This window comes from Rhinolophus sinicus, linkage group LG05 (genome assembly GCF_036562045.2).
Source record: "Rhinolophus sinicus isolate RSC01 linkage group LG05, ASM3656204v1, whole genome shotgun sequence".
In the NCBI taxonomy this organism is placed as follows: Eukaryota; Metazoa; Chordata; class Mammalia; order Chiroptera; family Rhinolophidae; genus Rhinolophus; species Rhinolophus sinicus.
In genome coordinates, this window is record NC_133755.1 from 74,225,375 (window position 1) to 74,247,896 (window position 22,522).

The 22,522-nt window shown below is 44.5% G+C and overlaps 1 protein-coding gene across 1 annotated transcript in view; it reads left to right on the top strand.

Moving 5' to 3' along the window:
* The first annotated feature begins 36 nt into the window (after positions 1–36).
* The window catches only part of LOC141571779 (uncharacterized), a 39,174-nt gene continuing 16,688 nt past the window's right edge, over positions 37–22,522 (top strand). The window contains exons 1-6 of the mRNA XM_074333921.1: positions 37–123; positions 4,567–4,754; positions 5,171–5,303; positions 5,801–5,889; positions 8,557–8,772; positions 22,106–22,289. Of these exons, the coding sequence (XP_074190022.1) occupies positions 37–123; positions 4,567–4,754; positions 5,171–5,303; positions 5,801–5,889; positions 8,557–8,772; positions 22,106–22,289 (897 nt within the window). The remainder of the gene's footprint in view (positions 124–4,566; positions 4,755–5,170; positions 5,304–5,800; positions 5,890–8,556; positions 8,773–22,105; positions 22,290–22,522) is intronic.

Here is a 22,522-nt window from a genome sequence, read left to right on the forward strand (position 1 = left end):
GTCCCCGCCCTCACGTCACCAGGGGCCCCGCCCCGCATGGCCCCGCCCCAGCCCCGTGATCCTGTGCGCCGCTGGTGCGGGAGGGGCTTGCGCGCTCTGTGCGCCGCGCCGGGGCTGCAGTGGGTGTGGGGATGTGCGCTGCAGAGGGACCCGGGACACGGACGAGTCCTCCGAACCCCAGGTTACAGCCGGGGGGCCGTGCCAGCGGAAGATTCCTTTTTACGGGGCTCTCGCTGGCTCTTCCACCTACTATTTTAAAGGGACATTTTATGGCTTAAAAACAAAAAATTCTGAGGCCCTATCCTGTGTCCCAGATGCGCTTCCGTTCTTTTCTTGCTGAAGGGCCACGAGAACCTGGGGCGTTCTGGCGGCTGTGGCGCACGGCGGGGGTGACTTCAGGTCTCTCTGGAGGACACGATCTCCAGGCCCCAGGAGCGCTGGACCCGGCTGCCCGCCTCGTCACTTGCTGGCCTTGGGCCCTCCCTTTCCCTTGCCAGACCTCGATTTCCCATTCTGAGTGGAGGAGTGACTCTTTAAAGTCCCCTCGCTTCTGGTATCTTGCTCTAATTTCCTTTTAGGAAACCGTTTTCTGGTGCATTTGAGGGACAGGGAAACTTGCTACCCTCCCTCCATAAACTACCCACATCAGCCAGACACCTCTTTACTCCGTCAGAGAAAGAACACTCGGGACCTCGTCCGCCATCCTGGGCTCCAAGTGCAGGCATCCACCTCGCATAGTGTAAAAGCAGCCTCCTCCCATGTCTGCGGATGTTCCCTGGGGCAGGCACGGGCCTGCGGCTCCGCCAGCACCTAAAGGAGGTCACTGGCTCTGAGTAGCTTGCTCAGGGGAGTAGGGACGGCCCAGAAGGTCTGGGGCACTCACGTGCTCTAGCAGCCCTCCATCCCCGAGGGATAAAAGTTGGGGGACAGTGCCTGGCTTCCTCACCTCTCTAGAGGATCTATGGGAATCAGGCTGGACCCCACAAGTCGATTCCATTCCTTTTGCCATAGTGATCAATTAAACATAGAAAAGTGACCCAAATCTGGCCAATAGGATTTTCTCTGCGGTTTTTCTACCACGGCTATGGAGAGAGGCTTCCCCCCCTCCCCCAACTGGAGTTGCTTAGTGGAAGACTGCGGTGGGACAGCCTGCCATCTCGCAGAGGGAGGACCCTGTCCAATAATTCAGCTCCCATTCCCTTTGCATTAGGTCTAGCCGTGTGGACACCTAGTATGAACCTGTCCACAGAACAGACACAAGGTGATGTGCATCTCTTCCTAGTCTGGACCTCAGAAACTCAGCATGCCTTCTTCTCCTAGAGGCAGGACGTACAGTTAATAACAATAGCAGAACCGAAAGATGTAAGAAATTTACCAAGACTCATTATGTGCTGGGTCACAAAGCAAGCCTCAACAAATTTCAAAGGATCAAAATAATTCTGGGCACTGTCTCTGATCACAGTGGCATTATGCTCCTTGAAAATTAAAGCACTTTTAAAAAATGGACATATAATCAAAATGTAACATAATATTTGTCTCAGGTGTACAACATAATGATGGACTATCTAATGCAAACTGCAATTCCTACACTGAAAACTATAAAAGTAATTGAGAGAAAAATTTAAAGGACAAAATAAATGGAAGAATATACCATGTTCGTAATTGGAAGACTGAGAATTGTTATGCTGTCAGTGGTTGCTGACTTGACCTGTAGATTCAGTGCTATCCCAAACAAGATGTCTGCACAACTTTTCATGGAAATTGACAAGGCAATTCAAAATTTATACAGAAATGCAAAGGACCAAGAATAGCAGAGGCAATCTTGAAGAAGAAAGTTGGAGGACTCACACTATCAGATATCCAAACTTATAAAACTTATAGTATTTAAGTACAAACCTCTAGTATCTGAGAAAGTATGGTTTTGGCAGAAAGAGAGACAAATAGGCCAATGGGAAGAGACGCACATACATATATAGTCACTTGGTTCGCAACAGAGGTGATATAGCAGATCAGTGGGAGAAAGGATGGCCTTTTTGAGAAATGGAGCTGAGTCAATGGCTATCCATTTGGAAGACAAAAGTAATCATGACCTCTACAACACACCAACTCAGTGGCAGATGGATTGGGATGTAATGCTCCAAATGTAGAACGGAAAGCAATACAGCTTTTAAGAGAAAACAGGAAAAAAACCTTTATGAGCTTACACTAGGTAAGCATTTCTTAAAGATGACACAAAAGTCGCTAAGAATAAAGGGGAAAAAACCTGATGAATTTGGTAACTTCAAAATTAAGAACTTTCACTCATCAACAGACACCATCAAGAGAATAAAAAGGAAAGCCACACATTGGGATGTGATGTCTGATGTGTGTGTGTGTGTGTGTGTGTGTGTGTGTGTGTGTGTGCACGTGCACACATGCATATGTACTCATATATATCTGACAAAGGACCCAGAGCTGAATGTACAAGGAATCACAAATTAATAACAAAGAGACTGGCAAGCCATTCACAAAAAACTGATTTGAGTATTTTAAGGGACAACCCAAGAGGTAAGCCCTCAGCAGAGAAGAAGAGTCATACTGAGAAACTAAATAAGGGAGATGGTTGGCTAAAAAGCAGGCCTCCACCTCATAATTTAGGGCAATGTTTAAATGTCTACCACGTGCCTAGAGATTTAGAAGTTATAACCCAAGCCGACAGGCTGCTAAATAAAACGAGTATCTTCCTACCTCCAAACACACGTTTATAAGGATGACTCACCCCAGGGAGCCTGCATCGCTGTTCTCATGACACCCAAGACCCAGGACCCTGTCTGGTCAGCTCTGCACTTCGGCTCGTCAGTCACATCAGGCCTGTCCCGGGTACTTAACGGCTGCTCTGTGAAGAAAGGGAAAAGGTTCTAACTGTGAACAGTTGGTAAGTTTTTATAACAGGAAGTGAACAATAAAGTGAAAAGCTCTCATGCCAGGAAGAGTTTAACTGAAAACCCTCCTTCTGCCTTCCTTGGACAGATGACTTCAGTGGGCTCTTCTTGCGTGTCACGCTGTACCATGTCTATGGACACCAGTCTGTTTGACAGAAGGTTTCTCCATGGGCTGTCCTTGTCCATCTCCTACCTGTCGTTCCACAAAAGTGCATTTGGGTCTGAGTCAGAAAAACCAGTGTTTCCCTCCTGTGTGTCTCCTTTACTAGTCACACAGAACACTTCACTTCTGACACCAAAATGGGGGGAGGTTCCTCCACCAAGCAACTCTCTGTGACACCAGCTGGGTGTCCTACAATTCAACTCAATGCCTGAATCACGACCCCTCCCAACACTTTTATCATTAATTCCTTGAATCAAGTTTCCTCTGCTTTCAATATGCGAAGTGGCTTCTGTCTTCCCGACCAAACACAACTCAAACACTGCAGACTTTAAGAACTCATTGTAACTCAAGGAATGGGTGATAATTTGAGGAGGAAATAATTCTCAAAGGTTTGGCACCCTTCATAGGCCCCCATTTTTGGTTTCTTCACGTGTAAAGAGAAGCTAATAAGACTAATAATCGTTTTATGGATTGAGATGATGTAACATGTGGGACACAGGTTACACACCTAATATCTTTAAGTCTTTTTTCCAACCAGTTTAAGCCCCCATTTTTTTCATTGTTCCCAAGAGACACGTGCCTGAATGTTCAGTCATAAACCAAACTCTTGTGAAAATCGGCGTGAGCAAACTAGAAAGAAGCTGAGTTTATTAAACTGGTGAGTGAGTCGTCCTCAGGCGTTCAGCGGCCCTCGCCTAACTCCCTGTCAGTTCCCCACAGCAGAACTTTCTAAAGACCCACAGTCGAGTCTGATTTTTAGGACGGGATGGATGAACGTTTGGCTTCTCTCTCATGCGTGCCTCTAGTTCAGTTCCTGCGAAAAGCAGGACTTTCAGTGCTGCGGAAACGGCAGATGTTCAGTAGCCCCATGCATTAGTTATGATGTTTGCTTCTTGGCAGTGCTGGTGGCGTCAGCAGTGGTGTCAGCTAACAGCCTCTGGGGAGCTTCCGTCTTGAACTGCAATGTGGCTGTAGATAGATTCCTGTTGCTGGTTAGAAAAAGCAAAGTGGGTTTCTTACATTTAGACTGAATTCAGTCAGCTGTTCTGTGGCTTAGAGTGTGGAAAGTGTCTGCCCATCAAGGTAAGAAAAATGTTGCGTTTCCCCTTGGTGCTTGTCTGTAGGCAGCTACACTCTCATGATTTTCAATCAATGTTGGATCCTAGGGTTTTTACAAGTCATGCTCTTGGCATAAGGTGGTGTTGGCTGATTTTTGGCATATTCAAAAGCAGGAGTAATCGCATTCTCCTTTCCTTATGTGTTCAACTCTTTGTTATCTGGAATAGTTCATTTTATAATACATTTTGGTGTTAACATGTTTCATTAACAGAGTTCACATTAAATACTTTGTGTGGGTCATCCATTTAAAAAATAAGAATACAAGTCCACTGAAGTAAAAACCACTACTGGATCCAACAACTTCTTTGTGTGTGTGATAATTCAGTAGGGTCAGTATGCTGTAGCTCCTCCCCCTTCTCCAAGCACCAGCCGCTGTGCACACGGAAGGTCCCCATCGCTCTGCGGCCTCCCAAATGCCGTCAAGATGGTTTCAGCAAAACCAAGAAGACTGTGTTGGAGGACAACCTTTTGCCTGAATCCAAGGTTTATAAGCAGCATCCTCAGGACTTGGTGACACTGCGTCCATCCCCCAGTGCTGGCTATGTCCATGGGTAGGGCCCCATGGAGGGCGCAAAACAGCTGCCAGCAGCTCTGGATGCAGAGTCTGGCTCTTGGAAGCTCAGCCTGAACTGGACAGACTGGGAAGCGTCTCAGCTCAGCTGCCCTAGAAGCAGTGTTGGGGACAGCGGTTTGGAGGCACATGATGGAGGACGAGTCCCTCAGGAAAAGCCTGTGGGGGAGGAAGGAAGGGAGGCACGAATGTGGCCCACAGGACATGACGCAGGAGGCAGGAGGGCCTGATATGGTGCAGACATCAGCTGTGGTTGGCCCCAAGGGAAGGGAATTGCCCCCAGGGAAAACAGCTCTGCCAGCTCAGAATGACCCCTGGGAGGGCAGCTGGGTGCCCTCGGCAGCCCCACTCAGTGCCAGGAGCACTGGCTGGTGGAGGGTCCACGTGTCCCCATAGCACCTGCTCCCTGACGCTCAGCGGGACTCCTCCTGTGTGCCCTGTGGGCATAACCTCCTTTGGGTACCAGGGCTTCGAGACCCACAGCCTGGAGGTGACAAGGAACAAGGAGCACAAATCCCCGCAAGGGATGGTGGGAAAGGCCACTCCTGTGACCACTGCTAGCTTCTGATGTCAGTGAACAGCATGTACCCAGGCGCTGTTTGTTTAATGCGTGTCCCCCATCTTGAAGGAATGTCTCATTCCCATAGGGGTCATGCCCAGATGGGTGCCTCGGCCAGTCTTGTGCTGCGTGGATGTGCAGGAGTGTGTGTTTACACACACACACACTCATACAGTGCGTACATACATGGGACAAAATACGTAGCTATTTTATGTCACACATACGTATGTAACATCAAGGCCACCCACTAGAACTTGGAAGGCCAAAGCAGCCAGGTGACGAGCGTTTTGTCAGGCCAGGATGGAAAACCACCCTGTCACAGGAGCTCATTGATGGCCTGGAGGCAGTGGGGCAAGCGCTGTCTCCATGTGTCATGTCCAACACACTACCTGACATTTGTTGGCGCCCAAAGCCTGTGGTAGTGCTGGCTGCTGTTTGTTCTGCAGACATCCTCCCTCTGACCACAGGGACCTGATTTCCACATAGAATCATCCTTCACACTAGAGGCCGTGTGGCTGGTGGGGCCCATCCCAGCACCAGGTATCAGGATGGGCACGTGAGCTGCTCCCAGTCATCAGTGCACCCCCCTGGAGGTTGGCTCTGTTGCCCTACCCGGCTCCCCTCGGAGGGTCAGAGCACCCACCCCCACTGCTGTGACACAAATCCACCTATAACCACAGGTGCCCTCCACTCAGGAAGTACCTCAGCTGGAGACGTGCCCGCCATGCTGTGCCTGCACATGGGGAGAGGGACTGGGAAGCCCGCAGCTGGCAGCTGACTGCTGTGGGGTGAATGTGCCCCCCACATTCACATGCGGGAGCCCTAACCTCAGTGTGATGGGATTTGCAGGTGGAGGCTTTGGGAGGTGATTAGGGTAAGATGAGGTCATGAGTGTGAGGCCCCATGATGGGATTAGTGCGCTTATGAAAAGAGGGGGAGACACAGATCGCTGCATCCATCATGTAAGGACACAGCAAGAAAGCGGCTGTCTATAAACCAGGACGAGGGCTCAGCAGACACTGAACCTGCTGGCACCTTGACCTTGGATTTCCAGCCTCCAGACTGTGAGAAATACAAGTTTGTTGTTTAGGGCATTCTGTTGTAGCAGCCCGAGGGGACTAAGACACGGGGCTACAAAATGCTGGTCCTGGCCCTTAAGGAGCAACTCTGCAATATGGCTTATGCTCCAAGCTCCCCCGTATGTGAGGGCAAGACACTGCTTGCCTCCGTCCACTACCTATTGTCTTTGTCCCTTTGGGCTGCTGTAACAGAATGCAATAAGCAACAGACATTTATTTCTCACACTTATGGAGGCTGGACGTCCAAGGTCAAGACACTGGCAGGTTCAGTGCATGATTCCTGGATTGTAAACGGCTGTTTTCTCCTCATGACATTACATGGCGGAAGGGGCAAGAGAGCTCTCTGGGGTCTCTTTGAGAAGGACCCTAATCACATTCACAAGGGTGCCACTCGCATGACCTCATCACCTCCCAAATGTCTCAACCTTCAATTACTGTCACATTACAGGAATTTTGGGGGATACAACGTGACTTGCGTCACCTAGACCTGTCTCAGCTCTGTTCCAGGGAGTCCCTGCTAAGAAAGTCATCACCAGGATCGGTCCTGGCAAGGAGACTCTGGAGTTGGGTCAGTGTAAGTGGACTGTTGATAAAAACGTCATCATTTAGCAGAGCAGCTGCTCAACTTTTTCTTGTGGTTATTTGAGACAAGAAACAGCCAGAGGGCAGGCACTCGTGAAATGTCACTGGCTTTTAGAGACAGTAGACTTGTTTGATGTCAGTGAATATCAGATTCTTTGAAGAGAGAAAGTGTCTCAGAGCAATCAAATCCCAATTACAGCAAAGGGTCTCCCGCATGATATGACCCCTCTCTTCGGAAACTGGGGTCCACACAGGGACGTAGATGGTGCAGGATTTGACTGTACATTTGTGGACCTGCAGGGATAAGCCGATGCCGTCTGAGCTCCGGCAAGGAGGCTGGGAACAAGCTCTAAGCTTCCCAGACTCCTTGTTGTTCCATTGAGAGGGTCTGAGAGAAGGGAGTCAAAACGCCCTCTTCACTTTCATGGGACCTTTGTATGACCGAAGAAGACTCAGGTCCCTTGATTTGGCTGAGGTTTTGACAAAGTTGTACTGACACAGACATATAGAGACAACTTAATACTGCTTCTTTGTTGACAACATGACTTTTCCCTCTGGACACCAGAGTTGTTCTTTCTGTGTTTGATTTTCAGCAGTTGGACTATGTGATGTTTTTAGGTGTGGGGTTATTTTATTATAAAAGTACATTTTTATGTGTTTCCCCCAGCACTGGGTTTCTGATTAGTCCAGGCCTTATTCCTCAGCCTGTGCCCAGAATTAACAAATGTCCCTGCGAAAATAAACGGTCATTTATACGAAATCACTGTGAAAGGCGCCCCCGGTGGGACCTCAGTGTCATGATCATCGTGCCGCCAAACGCACTCGCACGCATCATTTATCTGGCTTTTCTAGATGTTATGGTGGGAAGTCTGACCTGTTGCAATGTATTTTATCCCAACTAGAAGGGCAAGTTCAAGTTTTCTCTTTTCATCTCCATTTGAGGGAAATTTTGAATGAGAGAATAAAACCGAACAAATCACAGAATGTCAGCACTGGGATTTTGTCCGCCAACCCACGTAGTGCCTGAAAGTTCCTGGGCCATCCTGGAGTTGTCATCCAGCTTTGCACACTGCCTGGGAAGGAAGTTTATTCACCCCAAGTAATGGTGCTCCCAGGATCTCTGAGGATTTTGCTTTGAGACACCCATTCAAGCCAGGGGAGGCCCTCCCCCTGCCACATGCTTCAGCCCTCATTCTGAGGGGCTCCATAGAGTAGAAGTTGGGAAGATATGTTCCCCGTGTGCATGCTACAGATAATGAAGACCTGAGGCACCCTTCCTAGAGAACTGCTTCCTGATCTGTCTTGTTTCATAGTTTGTCATCCCATCGTCCCTCCTGTCCCTTGGAACCCGTTTCCTGTCTCTTCCCACTTTTCACATTTGCTGCTAAGCCACAACCTCATTTGTGCTTGTAAGTCCTGACAACGACTCCCATTTATCCCTTGAGTGTTTGTAGATTTCTTTCCCACTGTTGGAATAGAATTAGATGAACGTCAAGTCAGGGAGAAACACGTTTGCATGTCAGTCAGTGTGGGCTGTGACCACGTCACGCTTGTGTTCACAGACGGGAAGAGATGGAGTCTTTCTTCCTGGATGACATCGGCTCCATGATTCGGAACGAGGCCATTGAGAGGCTCATCTCACCGATGACGGTCCAGCTTTGCCATCTGATCATCTCCACCGAGAGGAATGACCTGGGCAGTGAGGCCTTCGCCTCTTTGGAGAAGACGGCCGAGGAATTGGCTCAGGCTAGTGAGGAGTTTGTGCAGGTTGCTAAGAGGTAATGATTTCTAAGACTTCCAGCCCTTTACTCTGACCCGTTTGCAGATGCAAAAGAGTAACGAGAGCCTATGACAGTCAAGCCAGGTGGGAAAAATCCATTGATAAAACATAAAGCAAACCTAGTAATGTGTTGTTGGTTGGGGTATAACTTCAACATGCAAACATTTCAGGAATAGTTGACTAGTTTCTGACAAAGAAGCAGCCTTGTGTCCCATCAAACGCTTTCCAGATTCATTCTTGTTTGACAGGTTACTTTTTATTATAGAGATAAGAATGTTCAGAGTCATCTAAACATCATTTTCATGTCTGTCATTAGTGCCCCACACCTGTGTCTTTATTAGTAAACCTGCACACAGAGTATTTCCATATTAAATTCCAGGGTTAATGGAAAAGGGCCTAGTCATAACAACAAAACTGAACTCTATAAATGAAAGTTGAATGCTACAATGAAAGTGTTGCCTTTTCACAGCCCCAAACTTAATGTAGACACTGAAGCTGGATGTCCTGTGCCTGGGTCCCCACCCCGCCTCCTACTAGTGGTCTGCTAAGTCCTAGAAGGTGTCTGTGCCTCGTCAGTCAAGGTACAGGCAGGAACCAAACCCCTCACGGGACGGTCATCGGGGCACGAGGAATGACGCAACAAGTCACTGGCCTGGAGCGTGGGAACGATGAATGATAGCTTCTGGCACATCCTGAAAGTAGAAAGGGTCTTATGGGTATTCATTCTCCTCTGCCATCCAACAGCATTTTCCAACCACCTACTCAGGTATCAGGCACTGTCCTCAGTGCTGAAATTCAGCCATGAGTGGGATGTCCTGGTCCCTGCCTCCAGGAGCAGTACAGGAAACAGAGCAGAAAACATATGAACAGGGAAAAGCCAAGTACCTAAATAGTAAAGTAAGGAAAGTACAGCCATTTCACTGAAGACATAAAAGTGAATTTTAAAATATGAAAAATACATTCAATTTTACTAATACTCAAGAATTCTTTCACCAAACATCAGCAAACAAAGAAATGCAAATTAAAAAGGTTAATGTACTGTTTTTCTGGCCCAACATATTGGCAAAGGTTAAAGAATAATGATATCACTCAGTGCTCGCAGAAATGGGTCATCTCATATACTCAGGATAGAAATGGAAATTGGTGTTTCATAGGGTCATTTGATAATACAGATCTATGACTTTAGAAATTATGTACCTGTCGATGCATTACTTCCAATCCTACTAATTTATCCTAAGGAAATACCCACAGATAGCAGCTATGATATATTTATAAAGACATTTGCTGTGACATTACTTAAAATTATGGAAAAGTAGAAACAAGCTAAAAGTCCTCATTTAGTAAACATGCTAGCACCTTATGGTGAAACATAAGACACAAAACAGATTCTTAAAATGCTGTTGAACATTAGTTAATTGGGGAAAATATCGACAGCATTGCTTTACATAGGGCAGCAGGCAATCAAATCAGTTTTTTAAGCTAATGTAGAGCTCGAATGACAGACACTGACAGAGCATGCGACCACCATAATCACTGTTCCCGGCGAGGGTCACTGGTGGATACCGAAAGCAGCGAGCCAAAGTTTAATGAGGGGCAGGATATTTACAATGTCTCACGGTATCTTCCTGCCAAGCATTTATTAATTACAAAGGGGAAAATCATTTTATGGAGGAGAAGCCTGGCGGATGTCACCTTACCCAATGATCAGTGATCAACATTTCTATTATTGGGACAAAATCAACATATTGTCTGATGATGTGATGCACTGAGAAGGACGCAGCACCACTTCCATGAAATCACATCCCAAAACATGTCAACTCAATCTATTCATGAAACATCAGACAAACGCCAGTAGAGGGACTTCCTACAAATACTGGCTTGTACTCCTCCTAAAATATCAAGGGTCAAGACAGAAAGCCTCAGGAACTGTCCAGATTTAAAGGAGACTGGGGAGGAGCTGGCCAGTTAGCTCAATTGGTTAGAGTGTGGTGTTAATAACACCAAGGTTGCCGGTTCGATCTCCTGATGGGCCACTGTGAGCTGCACCCTCCTTAAAAAAAAAATTAATAAAAAAAATAAAAAAAGGAGATTGTGGAGGAACATATTTGCCTGCTGTAACAGGTATCACTAACTTACGGACCTAAAACAATGCAAGTTCATTATTTTACAGTTTTGTAGGACAGCAGTTGTTGGGCTTGGCTGCTTCCTCCGTTTTGGGTCTGAGGCCAAAATTGAGGTGTCCGCGGGCCAGGCTGCTACGTGGAGGCTGTGGGAGGAGTTCGCTTCCTGCCTCATCCTGTGCTTGGCCAGACGCAGACCCTTGTGGTTACGGGATTGCGGGATTGTGGGCCCTTCCCTTGCTGGCGGTCAGCCAGAGGCTGGTCTTTGCCTTGGAGGCTGCCTGCATTCCACCAGCCCCTCCTGCCATGGCAGGTCCTCCCGCGCTTCCAACCCTTCTGAGGTCTCCTTCCGCCTTCCTCTTCTGCTGTTAAGGGCTTGTGTGATTACATTGGCCCCAGCTGGATAGTCTAGGGTCCTCTTCCTGTGTCAAGTCAGCTGATTATTAACCTAAATTCTATCTGCAAAGACCCTTTCCAGCAGGACCAGGTTAACATTTGATTGACTGGCTGGGGAGGCGGGAGTTTGGGGTGGGGGCATCTTTAGAATTGCCCCCCACAGGACTTGAAAATCAAATTTGGTGCATGTTCTCAGATTGGGTACAATTAGCAAAATCTGAACGTTGACTTTAGATTAGATAATAGTATTGTATCACTGTTTACTTTCCTGGTTTTGACGATTGTTCTGTGGTTCCAAAAATAAATGTCCTTTCCACAGGAATCCACATTGAATCATTTTGGGGTAAAGGAGCATTATATCTGGAACTTTCTACACACACACACACACACACACACACACACACACACAAACATGCATATGTGCACACACGGACATATACACATGCACACACGCATATGCATGCACATATGCACACACATGCACACACAGACATACACACATGCACATACACGCACACACAAAGCACACATGTAGAGAGGAACAGAGAATGATAAAGCAAATGTGGGAAATGAGAACAATTGGTGAATCTGGTTGAAGGATATTGGAGTTTGTTGTATTATTTTTGCAACTTTTTGGGAACTTTGAAATTTAATAAAAACAAAAAGTTACAAAAATGTTGTTGAAAAAGAGCCCTGCTCTCATTATCCACAACGGATCCACTCAGCTGTTCAACTGTAGCAAACACATGAAGGGGTTGCAGACTTCACCTGTAGCCACCTGAGAAAGAGATGGACAAATGGGGGGGGTTATGGTTTGTGTGCAGTTCTTACTGGTTTTAGCCTGACCTGTCCGTATGGAAGCTACTGTGCTCCAAGTCCCTTAGGTTAGTGTTTTTCTTCCCCATCCCCCTCAGTGTTGTTAGGTTATTCATTTGTAATTGTATTCATGTTCTATGGCTGCATTGCAAAACACCACAAATTCAGCAGGTTAGAACACTACCGATTTATTATCTCAGTGTCTGTAGTCAGGAGTCTGGGCCTGGGTAGCAGGGTCGCTGTTATGGTCTCATCAGGCTGGGTGGTCTGGGTGACCCAGGTGTCGGCTGGGCTGAGACTCACCTGAGGCTCAGGTCCCCATATAAGCTCACTGGCTGTTGGCAGACTTCAACTCCCTGGGGTCGTAGAACCAAGGCCCTGACACATGGCCCGCTCTACAGTGTGACAATTTACTTCTTCAAGGCCAAGTGAAGTGTCTCTTCAGACCCATTCCCTCCGTGCAGGGCTCACCTGATTAGGTCAGGCCCACCCAAGATGATCTCCTTTTGACTATCTCAAGCCAACTGATTGGGGACCTTAACTACATCTGCACACAGTCCCCTTTTCCATGTAACATAGCATAATCATAGCATGACATCCATCCGATTCATGGGTCTGACCCGCAGTCCAGCAGAGGCCATTGTACAGGGTGTGACACCAGGGGACAAGGACCTTGGGGGCATCTTAGAATGCTGCCAACTACTGTAACTAGTTAGAGCCACTTGTTACTTTCCACATTTCACTTTGGGGATTCCCCACAAAATATGTTTCTATCATGAAGGGTAGAAGACTGCAGATATTGTTGTGCACTTTCATTTTTCTAACTTAACAACATATCCTGAAAATCACACATATTTTTGCAGAGATAGCTTTACTTTTTAATATAGTTGCATAATATGCTGTCGTGTGTATGAATGCACCACCATTATTCAACCACTCTCCTGACGAAGTAGCCGCCGTCACCGTGGTGTCATTTAAAAAACTGAATACAGTATATTATGTATGCGAATTGTAGTGCTTCTTGATAGAATTGTCTCCTTCTAGAGACATGGTGACAAGACCCAGACCCTAATTCTTGTTTTCTTGGCACCATTACATTTCTGAAGTCACGGAGTAGCTACCACTTTTCACATGGCTTTTCAGCCTCTTGGCCTGTGTCACTCAGGATTCAGTGCTCTCTAGTATCCTAAAATATCTGGATTTTTTTTAATTTTATTTTATCCATCTTTTGTAAGTGTTGTTGGTGGGAAGGTTGGTCTGATTCCCTCATGGCTTGAAGCAGTTTGAGAATGCTTATTATTATGACTCAAATTAGTGATTTGAAAGATGAAGCCAACATTATCATTCAAACCAGAGGTTAGAAGCAGAAAGACATAGAAATCATGCATAAAAAATAGTAGAACTGCAGAACACATCCAATTTGCAAGTAATGGGGCTTCTAGAAGGAGAAAAATGAAGAGATAAGGGAGAGGCAACAATTGCATAAATAACAAGAAAATTGGTCAGAGCCAATTAGTGACCCAAATCTGTCCATGAAAACGGCCCCCTGGGTTCAGGTGAGGCTGGAGGAAAGGAATACATAAAGCATTTGTTGGTAAATTCCTGAACTCAGGGTTTTCTGACCAAGGCAAAACGAACTACTTACAAAGGAATATCAATTAGCCTGGGCTCAGACAGATGGCCTCAGAGTTCTCATCTGTGACTCTGGAGCCCAGATGATGCTGGAATCAAGTCTGTGGGCTGCTGAGGGGGCCGGCCTGCTGCCAAGAATGGACCAACAGGAGCTCACCATCCAGCGGACCACGGGCAGAACACAAATGCAGACGTGCCCCAACTCAAGAAACCAAGGAAAATATGGGTCAACAACTCCAGAGACCTCAAGAGAAGGGCCGAAGAAGAAGAAAAAAACATCGGAAAAGGCCATAGTTTAGGAGCCTGACATGATTACGAGTCATATCCTTGAAAGAGAAGACACCAGGCCATGGGAGACAAGTGTGGCTTCAAGTTAAAAACATCAAACCACTCAGCCAAATCTAAAAGCAGCGATGGGAAGACTGGAAAACGTCCCAAAACTCTCCAGGAAAAGAGGAGAGTGGGGCAGTCCCTTAGGGGACTGACTTCTCTGTGGGACGCACCTTGTGCTCAAGGTCATATTAGGACACGGCCAGTCAATTGCCTGAATGTTAGATGCTCCAAGCTCAGTTCACACATACAGCCCTGAACCTTGACAGCTGTGTTTCTCCTCCCTCCTTTGAATACTGAGAAATAAGAAAACCCAGGACGTCAGGCTACGCGAGTAAGGGCTCCTGCTCTAGGGCTGAACAGCTGCAGGATGTACATTGTCATATTTATGAACCGAGTGGCCTGAGTGTCAACTGTAGCAGACGAGCAAATGCTCTACAGGGACCAAAGGAAAATAAGGGGAAGAGACAGCTGTCATGTGTCCTTCTCCCCCAGTGTTTCAGCATTTTGCCATGCTGGGCTGTCTGGGTGGGTGTGACACTGCATATGGGAAACTCGGGACATTTCACATGAAGGCAGCTGCGACTGAATTGAAAAATGAACTCTTTGCAGCAGTGAAATTGGCTGCCACTTGTAAGGGACTGAAAGCTCTGAGGACCTTGTCAGTAATTGCTGGAGCTGGCACTGCTGTGTCCTCCCAGCCCACAGTTCCAAAGGCACAGCTCTCAGCCTTATTTGAAAAGAATAACTATTATAATGACAGGGCCGGAGGGAGTGGGACTTTTCTCGTTTTCTGTGGTTAGGGGCTGTTATTGGAAGAGGTATGTTTGTAGTCACATGAACAAAACTGTTGCTGTGACATCTGGGCTCATAGAGACTGATTTTTGTTAAGCAAAACCTCTCCTCTGACAACATGTATTGAAATGAGGTGCTAGGTACTTCTTCCCTACAAAACGAGGCTTGTTGTTTGTTTTTTTGTTTTTTTTTAATAGTAATTACACATGTTCATTTCAGAGAAAGGAGAAAAATTCAAAAGGGAACATAGCACATTTAAAATGCCAAGATAGAACCCCAGTTTAATGACTCTTCGTCAGGATAAACAATCCTCTGTATAGATGAGCACAGAATTGAAAACTGAGATCTTGCCATACATGCTAGTCCATGATTTGGTTTTGTTTACTCAACACTACATCTTGGAGAGGCTTCTGTCATAAAAATAGACCATGTCACAGTCTAAAAAAAAAAATCAAACAATTTCTTTTCTTTTTCTTTTTTTTTTTTTTAAGTTTATTGGGGTGACAATTGTTAGTAAAGTTACATAGATTTCAGGTGTACAATTCTGTATCACATCATCTATAAATCCCATTGTGTGTTCACCACCCAGAGTCAGTTCTCCTTCCCTCACCATATATTTGATCCCCCTTACCCTCATCTCCCAACCCCCTCCCCCCTTACCCTCTGGTAACCACTAAACTATTGTCTGTGTCCATGAGTTTTTGTTTCTTATTTGTTTGTCTTGTTCTTTTGTTGTTTTTGGTTTATATACCACATATCAGTGAAATCATATAGTTCTCTGCTTTTTCTGTCTGACTTATTTTGGTTAGCATCATACTCTCAAGATCCATCCATGTTGTCACAAATGTTCCTATATTATCTTTTCTTCCTGCCGAATAGTATTCCATTGTGTATATGTACCACAATTTCTTTATCCATTCATCTATCAAAGGACATTTTGGTTGTTTCCATGTCTTGGCCACTGTAAATAAAGGTGCAATGAACATTGGAGCACACGTGTCTTTATCTCTAAATGTTTTCAGATTTTTTGGGTAGATACACAGGAGAGGGATTGCTGGGTCATATGGTAATCCTATTTGCAATTTTTTGAGGAACCTCCACACTGCCTTCCATAACGGCCGCACCAGTCTGCATTCCCACCAACAGTGTATGAAGGTTCCTTTTTCTCCACAGCCTCTCCAACACTTGTTACTATTTGTCTTGTTGATGATAGCTATTCTAACTGGGGTGAGGTGATATCTCATTGTGGTTTTTATTTGAATTTCTCTGATGATTAGTGATGTTGAGCATTTTTTCATATGTTTATTTGCCATTTGTATGTCCTCTTTGGAGAAATGTCTCTTAGGTCCTCTGCCCATTTTTCAATTGGATTGTTTTTTGTTGTTGTTGTTGAGTTGCATGAGTTCTTTGTATATTCTGGATATTAGCCCCTTATCAGAGGCACTGTTTGCAAAAATCTTCTCCCATTTTTCAGTTGGTTGCCTCTTTATTTTGTCAATGGTTTCTTTTGCTGTGCAGAGCTTTTAAGTTGATATAGTCCCATTCATTTATTTTAGCTTTTACTTCTCTTGCCTTTCAAGTCAAATTCATAAAATGCTCTGTGAACCCAAGCTTCATAGGTTTAGTACCTATGTTTTCTTCTATGCAGTTTATTGTTTCAGGTCTTATGCTTAAGTCTTTGATCCATTTTCAATTAATTTTGGTACATGGTGACAGCAGTCCAGTTTCATTCTTTTGCATGTGGCTTTCCAATTCTCCTAGCACCATTTATTGAAGAGGCTGTCTTTTCTCCACTGTATGTTTTTTGTTTCTTTGTCAAAAATTATCTGTCCATATTTATGTGGTTTTATTTCTGGGTTCTCAATTCTATTCCATTGGTCTACGTGTCTGTTTTTCTGCAAATGCCATGCTGTTTTGATTATTGTAGCCCTGTAGTACAAGCCAAAGTCAGGGGGTGTGATACCTCCATTATTGTTCTTTTTCCTTAAGATTGCTTTGGCTATTCGGGGTCTTCTGTGGTTCAAAACAAATCTGATGATTTTTCATTCTATTTCTTTTAAAAATGCCATTGGGATTTTGATGGGGATTGCATGAAATCTATATATTGCTTTGGAAAATATGGCCATTTTAACTATGTTGATTCTTCCAATCCATGAGCACGGAATGTCTTTCCATTTCTTTGTGTCTTCTTCAATTTCTTTTAAAAATGTCTTATAGTTTTCAGCATATAGGTCTTTCACATCCTTGGTTAAGTTTATTCCTAGGTATTTTATTCTTTTTGCTGCAATTGCAAAAGGAATTGTTTCTTTTATTTCTTTTTCTGAGATTTCATTGTTAGTATATAGGAATGCAATGGACTTTTGTACGTTGATTTTGTAGCTGGCAATTTTGCTGTATTCGTTGATTGTTTCTAGTAGCTTTTTGGTGAAGTCTTTAGGGTTTTCTATATATAGCATCATGTCATCTGCAAAGAGTGATAATTTAACTTCTTCATTCCCAATTTGGGTGGCTTTTATTTCTTTCTCTTGCCTGATAGCTCTGGCGAGGACTTCCAACACTATGTTCAAAAGCAGACGTGATAGGGGACAGCCCTGTCATGTTCCTGAACGTAGAGCAAAGGGCTTCCATTTTCACCATTAATTATGAGATTAGCTGAGGGCTTGTCATATATGGCCTTTATTATGTTGAGGTATTTTCCTTCCATACCTATTTTATTAAGTGTGTTAATCATAAATGGATGTTGTATCTTGTCAAATGCTTTTTCTGCATCAATTGATATAATCATATGATTTTTGTCCTTTATTTTGTTTATGTGATGTATCACATTGATGGATTTGCATATGTTGAAACATCTTTGTGCCCCTGGGATGAACCCCAATTGGTCGTGATGAATAATCTTTTTAATGCAGTGTTGTATTCGATTTGCTGGAATTGTTTTTGCATCGGTGTTCATCAGAGATATTGGTCTGTAGTTCTCTTTTTTGTGTTGCACTTCCCAGGTTTTGGCATCAGGGTAATGTTGGCCTCATAAAATGAGTTAGGGAGTACTGTCTCTTCTTCAATTTTTTGGAAGAGTTTGAGAAGGATTGGTATTAGATCCTCTTTGAAGGTTTGGTAGAATTCACTAGTGAAGCCATCTGGTCCCAGACATTTGCTTTGGGGAAGATTTTGGATGACTGATCCAATTTTGTTACTGGTGATCGGTCTGTTTAGATTTTCCAAGTCTTCATGGTTCAGCCTAGGAAGGCTATATGTTTCTAAGAACTTGTCTATTTCTTCTAGGTTATTGAATTTGGTGACATATAGTCCTTCATAGTATTCCTGGCTGATCCTTAGTATTTCTGTGGCATCTGTGATAACTTCCCCTTTTTCATTTCGGATTTTGTTTATTAGTGTCTTCTCTCTTTTTATCTTAGTGAGTCTAGCCAAGGGTTTGTCAATTTTGTTAATCTTTTCTAAGAACCAGCTCTTTGTTACATTAATTTGTTCTATTGTCTTTTGTTCTCTATTTCATTTAGTTCTGCTCTGATTTTTATTATTTCCTTTCTACTGCTGACCTTGGGTTTCATTTGTTTTTCTTTTTCTAGTTCTTTAAGGTATAATGCGAGGTTATTTTGGGTTTTTTTTTTTTCTTGTTTCTTGAGATAGGGCTGTAAGGATATAAATTTCCCTCTTAAAACTGCTTTCACTGCATCCCAAAAATTTCGGTAGGATATATTTTCATTGTCATTTGTTTCTATGTATCTTTTGATGTCTCCTCTAATTTCTTCTTTGACCTGGTTGTTCTTTAAATGTATGTTGTTTAATCTCCTTGTATGTGGTTTTTCCTGCTTTCTTCTTGCAGTTGATATCCAATTTCAAAGCCTTGTGATCAGAGAATATGCTTGGTATGATTTCCATCTTCTTAAATTTGCTGAGGTTAGTTTTATGTCCCAATATATGGTCTATCCTTGATAATGTTCCATGTACACTAGAAAAAAATGTATAGTCTGATGTTTTAGGCTGAAGTGCTCTATAAGTATCAGTTATGTCCATTTCATCTAATGTGTCATTTAGGTCTGCTATTTCATTATTTATTTTCAGGTTGGACAATCTATCCATAGCTGTCAATGATGTATTAGGTCCCCTAGTTTAATTGTGTTTTGGTCAATTTCTCCCTTTTGTTCTGTTAGTAGTTGCTTGGTATATTTAGGTGCTCCCTGATTGGGGGCATAAATATTGATGACTGTTACGTCTTCTTGTTGTATAGTCGCCTTTACCAGTATAAAATGTCCATCTTTGTCTTTTGTTACCTTTTTCACCCTGAAGTCTGTTTCACCTGATATCAGTGTGGCTACCGCTGGTTTTCTCTGGGTACCATTTGCTTGGAGTGTCGATTTCCACACTTTCACTTTGAGTCTATGCTTGTCCTTGTAGCTGAGATGCGTCTCTTGGAGACAGCATATGGTTGGGTTTAGTTTTGTGATCCAATCTGCTACTCTGTGCCTTTTTATTGGTGAGATCAGTCCATTTACATTTAGGGTGATTATTGACACATGAGGATTTCCTATCATTCTATCTTTAGTTTTCTGGTAAGACTGTGTCTCCATTGTTTCTTTGCCTTTTTGTTGTTGTCTATTATTTCTGTTTGGTGGTATTCCATGATTTTCCCCTCTGTTCCTTCTTTTATTAATATATATATATCAGTTCTGGATTTTTTTTGAGTGGTTACCCTTAAGTTTATGTAAAACAAAGTTTGATATTTAGAGTATTGCATTTTCTTCAGCATGCTTACTTTCTCCATTCCCATATTCAGTTCAGACCTTTACTCTCCCCCTTTTTATGTTTTGGTTGCCACAAATTGTCCTTGTTGATGGTCGTCGAATAGCCTCCTTTAGTATTTCTTGTAGTGCAGGTCATGTATTAGAAAATTCCCTCAGCTTCTGTATGTCTGGAAATGTCTTTATTCCTCCTTCATATCTAAAGGATATCTTTGCTGGGTATATTTTCTTGGCTCATAATTTCTTTCTTTCAATAGTTTAAATATTTTTTTCCACTCCCTCCTGGCTTATAGAGTTTCTGCTGAGAAATCTGATGAGAATCTAATGGGCTTTCCTTTGTAGGTTACCGTCTTCTTTTCCCTGGCTGCTTGAGGATTCTTTCTTTGTTGTTGATTTTTGACAGCTTTAATACAATGTGCATTGGAGAAGGCCTGTTGGGCTTGAGGTAATTAGGTGTTCTATTTGCTTCTTGGATTCGAGGGTCCAGTTCTTTCCAGAAGTTTGGTAAGTTCTCATTGACTCTTTGTTTGAATATACTCTCTGTTCCCTTCTCTCTTTCTTCTCCTTCTGGTATGCCCATTATTCTTATATTGCTCTTTCTGATAGAGTCTGAAAGTTCTTATAGAGTTCTTTCATTTCTTTTAAGTCTCAAGTCTCTTTCTTCTTCCATCTGTGTCATTTCCAGGTTTCTATCTTCGATGTCACTGATTCTTTCCTCCATCTGGTCAACTACTACCTAAGCTGGCCTTTTCATTCTTCATTTCTTCTATTGAGTTCTTAATCTCCAGAAATTCTATTTGGTTCTTATTTAAAATTTCAATCTCTTTCGTAAAATGTTCATGTTGTTCTTTGATTGCGTTTCTGAGTTCATTAAACTGCCTTTCTGTGTTTTCTTGCATCTCGTTGAGTTTTTTCAGAACTGCAATCTTGAATTCTCTGTCATTTAAGTCACATATTTCCATATCTTTAAGTTCCTTTTCTGGAGACTTTTCACTTTCTTTCTGAGCTGTCTTGTTGCCTTGGTTATTCATGGCAATTAATGATTTATTATTTCTCTTCCTAGACATCTACAGGAGTGGATTCTGCAACAAACAGGTCGATAGGAAAAGGTCTTTCTTTTGTTTTCCAGTACGTGTTGGTAGAATGTTTTATTTTCTCTCCGACTGCAGCCTTTTTTCACTCTCACACTACATAACTGTAGTGTTATGTTTTCTCTGCACTATCCCAGCTTCTCACACAATGGGGGGATTCCCTGGAAGGCGATCTTCTCCTCTGTTAACAGTTCACCTGGGTCATAGGGCACCATATCCGTGTGGGGATGCGGAGAGCTTTTGAAGTTCCAAAGCTCTTCCTTCACCAGATTCAGAGCCCGTGTGTTTCAGCAGTTCTGTTTACTCCTGCAGGGATCCACCCATTTAGGTGGGGACAGGGGTGGGGTGAGTTGTGAGAATTGGCCCAGAGCAAGGGCGGCAACCACCATCACAGCCGGTCTTGCTTCCACAGCTCCCTCCCCTTTGCCGGAACTAGTTGGGCTGCAAATCTGTGTCTGTGGACCACAGTTCTTAGAACTGCAAATATTCTGTTATTTTGATCTAACACTGCTACTCTTCAGCTTCTAGCACTGGGCAGGTGGGGGCGGGGCGAGCTCTGGGAGGGTGGGGAGGGGGTGGCTAGTCTCAGTGCCTAAGGCTCCGCTCTCTGCAGCAGTGAGAGCTTAAACCACCATTTTCAGCCTTCTTCCCTCAGTCTTTGCACCGAGGTCTCTGCCGTGAGCATTGGGTTCAGCCATGTTATATGCTGTCCCCTCAGTCCTGTGGGCCATAAATGGAGCCCTAGCAGTCCAAATTCTTCCCTCTCCCACAGCTGCGGTAGTTCCAGGATGCAGCGAGCTCGGCGTACTGAGCTAGGTCTGCACCCTGCGCCTGCGGGTCTCCGGGCTCTGTCCCCACACTTCTCCCTTTCCTCCTCCCCTGTTCGCATGATTTGCCCACCTTTAGGTGAATTCAGTAGTGAGCCTCTTCGTCTTGCCTGTCTGCTGTGCAGGGAGTCGTTTGTGGAGTTATAGTTGTTAAATTTGTGGTAAATGCCAGGGGAGATTTCCAGAGGCTCATCTCACGCTGCCATTTTGATGGCGTCTCCCAATTTATTTTCAACTGCAGTTGACACACAATGTTACATTAGTTCCACGTGTGCAGCATAGTGGTAAGACCTTCATATAACTTACAAATGCCTCCCCACCCATAAGTGTAGTCCCCACCTGGCACCATACACAGTTATTATGATATTATTAACTGTATTCCCTATGAAATGCTGTCATCACATCCCCATGACTTCTTTTAAGGTGGAGTGGATTAAGACCCATATCACCACTTTAATGGCTGCAGGTGGTCTGTAACTTCTTTGTCCCATCAGTTCCTGATGGGTGTGTTTCTTTGCTGTAACACTGCATGTGGGTAAATGCTAAGTGAGAACGTGTCTGCAGGTTGGCCAGGGACTCTGAGGAGGAGTGGCTCCAGGTGGAAGTGGGGCCTGTGGCCGACTGTCTCATCACGTCTGGGAGGAACATCACGCTGATAGCTCAGAAGCTCCATCTCCAGCCGGAATGTCAGAGCCACCGGGAGGAGCTGGTGACCACAGCTCAGCAGATCCTGCTGGCTACCACGAAGGTGAGGCTAATGCCTGCTGGCTGGCTGGTGGGGCTGGGCAGAGAGCTTGTTGCTGGGAGGCCTGGATGTGGCACGCTGCTCCCACAATGGACACCAGCCCCAGAGAGAGAAGCCTGCCTGTATTTCTGCCGAGATCACAGGCACAGAGAGCATTACCAATTGAATAAATGCTACATGTGGAAGGTGCCTTAGGGAGCCAGGTAGACATACCGAGTTAGGGTCAGTGACGTTAA